The 4,198-nt window shown below is 47.7% G+C and overlaps 1 protein-coding gene across 1 annotated transcript in view; it reads left to right on the forward strand.

Annotated features, from left to right (window-relative positions):
* UBE2O (ubiquitin-conjugating enzyme E2O) overlaps positions 1 to 4,198 on the forward strand; it is a 27,052-nt gene that overhangs the window by 2,277 nt on the left and 20,577 nt on the right. The window contains exons 2-3 of the mRNA XM_010136057.1: positions 2,757 to 2,867; positions 3,780 to 3,877. Coding sequence (XP_010134359.1) covers positions 2,757 to 2,867; positions 3,780 to 3,877 — 209 coding nt within the window. The remainder of the gene's footprint in view (positions 1 to 2,756; positions 2,868 to 3,779; positions 3,878 to 4,198) is intronic.

Consider the following 4,198-nt stretch of genomic DNA (forward strand, 5'->3'; position numbering starts at 1 on the left):
AAGAGAGTCACTTCTCCATCCATTCATGGCTTAAATATTTCAGTATCTCCAGTGTGGTGCATGCTGTCAGGGTACCAGAAGCAGCAGGAAGAAAGTCTAGGGAGTGAACTGAATTCTGGTGTGAGTAGGGCTTGAACCCATCAATCTTCCAAGGAAGACCAGTCACTTGTCTTCTCCAGTTCTGCTGGATCTGGGGCTGATGGAAGTCGATTTTTGTAACAGAACTGTGAAATGTCAGCTCATTTCATTTGGCCCCTCCTTTAATGGGAGCATCTAATGAACAGGATGGGGCAGTTACAGGATCACAGCTGTATTCGAGCAGGCTGGTGGGGAGCCGTACTCTGGCTGTAGCCCTGCCCTGGAAGACAAGAGACAAGCTGGCGACATCTCGCTCTGGGACTGCATTGCTGGGTGCTGCTATAATCTCTCGGAGTGATTCAACAGAACCCCTCAGTCTGCAAATCTGCCTCCCCTGTGGCAGGCTAATGTTTCATGTGACAGTGGCATAAACAAACTCATCATAAACAGAGGTTCAGTGGCAGGTGAGGGAGGAGAGCTGTGACTCAAGCCCGGTAGCTTCTGGGGCTACTCACAGCATTGATCTTTGCTGTATTAACCGTGGGCAGTGCTCTGTGCTCGCTCAAGCACTGGAGGAAGCAAGCTTGGCTAACAGCACCCAGCTGTGTGAGGTGGGAGGCAGGCTTGTAGGGTGGTGCAGCACCTTCCCCATGGGGAAAATGTCACTTAGATTGGGCAGAGGGTGTTGGTGTACATCAGTTGCCCCAGTCCTGGTTTTGTTGCTTGTTATTCTTTTACCATCAATAAAAGGAAGGGGTTTAGGCCCAGAGACAAGGTGATCCACAGAAGCCGCAGGTGTTGGATTGTATTGTGTCTCAGAGCTGCTGTCATGTTGGCTACTGATGAAGGAAAAAGTGGTTCTGAAATGCTCAGTGTAGGGCAAGGAATTGGTTTCCTGAGAGTTTTGGTTCTGACTAAATCTGAAAACACAGGGCCTAAACTGCGAAGCAAGCGCAGAGGATGGACTGGGCAAACTTAACGTAGCTTAATCTGGAGGAAGAGCAGGGTCAGTGTCTGTGCAGTAGCCTGCAGAAGCTGTCGGATTGTTGAGCAGGTGCCACTTCGCAGAGCCCTTGCTCATCCAATGGCTCGAATCATGCTGGCAGCAGCTGCTGTGAACCTGGTAAACCCTTTCAGGTGAGAGGCAGAGCTCTGCTGGACTCTTTCCTGGCAGCCTGTGCAGGCTGCAATGCCATTAGGCTCTAGCTGCTGCCTGTCACAATGGAGCTAGAGCCAGGAAAGGCTCCATTTGCTTCCCAGCCTTTCTAGAAAGAAATGGGAGTGGTATGTGGAGCTGCAGGAGGGAATGAGCCCCCAGTGCTCTGGGCTCTGCCAGCCTGGCTCTCCCAGCCCTCCTGGCCATGCTGGCACAGTTCTGCATGGACAACGCATGGGGCAGGACCCACTCTCCTCATGGCCACCTTCTCTGGAGCTGGGGGATGTGAAGCACAGGGTTTGTGTGATATGAGGAAGAGGGCTTGCAGCAGGCAGGTGGAAAGCAAGGCACCCAAACAGGCTGAGCAATCCGTCCAGAAATTACCCTGGACTGCAGGGGTCTGTAATGGGTCTTTGCTCTACCTACTAGTCCCCGAGATGAGACTGGATGAGTTGAGCACCAGCAAACTCCTGGAGGGGCTGCCCAGGGCTCTGGGTAAAAGTCTTGAATAAATGTTTAACGTGGTTGGAAGAATAGCATGTTTATAAATGGACAAGCAAACAAATCTGCTTCTCCAAGGTTATAAGCCCTTCCAGTGTTTTGCTCAAGTCCTGAGCAGAGACCTTCATGTTTGAGATAAGGACAGCTTCAGAAGTTGTTGATACCAGGGAGTTTGTCATGCTGGCCCTCAGTCAGCTTTTATAATGGACTTGTGGTCTTTAATAAATAAGAGTATCGATTGTCCCAGCTGTCAGGAGGCCAGGGCAGCTGCCACTTTTGACAGTGTTTGGGTTAGCAGCCCTTCCTCACAGGCCTCCACCATATGTGTGAGCAAAGTGCATATTGTGTGCTCCCTGCCAGTCTACCCCCAGAAGACTCTTGACAGCATGCATTATTTTCTTGGGGACAAAAATGATTAAAACTTTGCTAAAAAGTGAGGGAGATAATGACAACCATCTTGTAATTGGACCAACTGTAAATGATCTGGCTTGAAACCTTGAAATCTGACTAAAGGTGCCAGGTTTTTTTTTTTTAGTGTGGCAGCAAGTGGAGGCCGTTTATAATGTCCTGCAAATGAAACTCGACATGAGAAGTCACAGCTTTATAGAATCTCTCTCTTGTTCTGGGGTTGATGTTCTATGCCTGCCTTTGCTGACTCAAGACAGTACCTGCAGAGATCTGCTCGGTTGAGTAGACCAAGGAGACAGGCAGATTTTACAGCAAGTAACTACTAATCGCCTGACATAGTGTGGTCTTGTTTGACCAGATGCAGGAGTGTCTGGGCTGCTACTTTAGCAGCAAATTTTAACTAAGAAAACACTACAGGTCTTTAATAGTGATCTCACCTTCTGAGTTGTCTTAAAGTCATGTGAAATGCACTTCAGAATGAGGGCCTGAAGGGCAAGAACGGGTTTATTCTTGAAAGTTTACTTGTGTCCACTTCCAGTGTGCACACAGAGCATATACTTGTATAGGTAGGACCTTCCCTAGGTGATAAACATGTCTTCTCTTTTGTTTTCAGGACAGCCAGTGTGGAACTGTAATTGATGTCAACATAGAGTGTGCTGTGAAGCTGGTGGGAACCAACTGCATCCTCTATCCTGTCAACAGCAAAGACCTGCAACATATCTGGGTGAGAACACAGCCAAAATACATGTGGGAGCCAGAGCTCGGTGGTTTGGAGGGAGGTAGTTTGGTTTAATTTTAAACTTCGTGCAAGCATCCTCCTTGGAAGATGATGATGCAGCATCACCTCATCTCCCCATCTGTTCTGTGTTTCTGATCACAGAAATATGATTGCTGATCTGATCTGATGATCTGATTGCTGAGACCAAATTGCCTTGAAGGGCTAGGTTGATGGTAAATTGTGTGAGAACTTCTTCATCGAGAGGGGCTGCTGTGACAACCTGATTGGGGCAGCCCCATGGCAGTGGCACAGAGCTTTTGAGCTGCAGTATTGTTACTGTTTAAACAGGCTATAAAAATGCTGAGAAGAGTCAAGCATCTTTCTGTTCATATCTGAAATGTATCTGGTTCTCCCTCGAGTGGGTAGGTGATGTCCAGAGACCCAGCAGGAGAGGATTTCATCATTCTTTTGCCTCTGACAAAAAGATAATTTGGGAATGAAGAGCAGGAGTGTCACAAAACCCCCTCAGGAAACAGCCTGTGGGAGGCAGTGGGATACAAGCTTCTCTGGGATGGAAAATCAGTCTCAGTGGTAAAAACTGACTGTTAGTATTAACTGAAAGCAAGTGTGAGTATAGCTCTACTTTGCAGACCACCTCTTGAACAGGACACTTAAGTTTAAGATCCAAGAGAAAAATTCCTGGAGAAAGCCTGAGCTGTTTAACAGGAGAATTCAGGCTGTGTGCTGACTGTCAAGCAAACTCTGGGATTTACCTTACTTGCAGTTTACAGCGAGGTCTGCAGCTGCTGCCATAGGTCCCTGTGAGATTGCTCTCTAGGCTGCATTGTGTGAGGACTTACTTGATGGCTCAAAGTACAGGGGTTGATGTTTACAAGGTTTTGTTTCCTGTTTTCTTAGCCTTTCATGTATGGTGACTACATAGCCTATGACTGCTGGCTGGGCAAGGTCTACGACTTGAAGAACCAGGTCATCCTCAAGCTTTCCAATGGAGCCAGGTACTACCTGTCTTGCTGTTGAGGACTGTCCCTGTTGGCTGTCACCATGCTGATCTATGTTAGGAGAGCTGGAAACAGTATGGCCTTCATGCACATGCTGATAAGTCATCTACTTGTGTTGCCTTCAGATGTAAAAGAAGAATATACATCTTTCACTGACAACATTGAGATTCATTGCTCACCCTCTGGAGAAGCTGTGGTTGGAAGGGTGAAATTTTTGAGCCCGGCAGATCAGTGCTCCAGAACTAAAGCATGTTGGCCTTTAAACTGTGCTTCTCCTCTGGAAAAGTAGCTGTTTAAGACGGATTGCTATTCCAGACC

The sequence above is a fragment of the Buceros rhinoceros genome, unplaced genomic scaffold (genome assembly GCF_000710305.1).
Source record: "Buceros rhinoceros silvestris isolate BGI_N320 unplaced genomic scaffold, ASM71030v1 scaffold25005, whole genome shotgun sequence".
NCBI lineage: Eukaryota > Metazoa > Chordata > Aves > Bucerotiformes > Bucerotidae > Buceros > Buceros rhinoceros.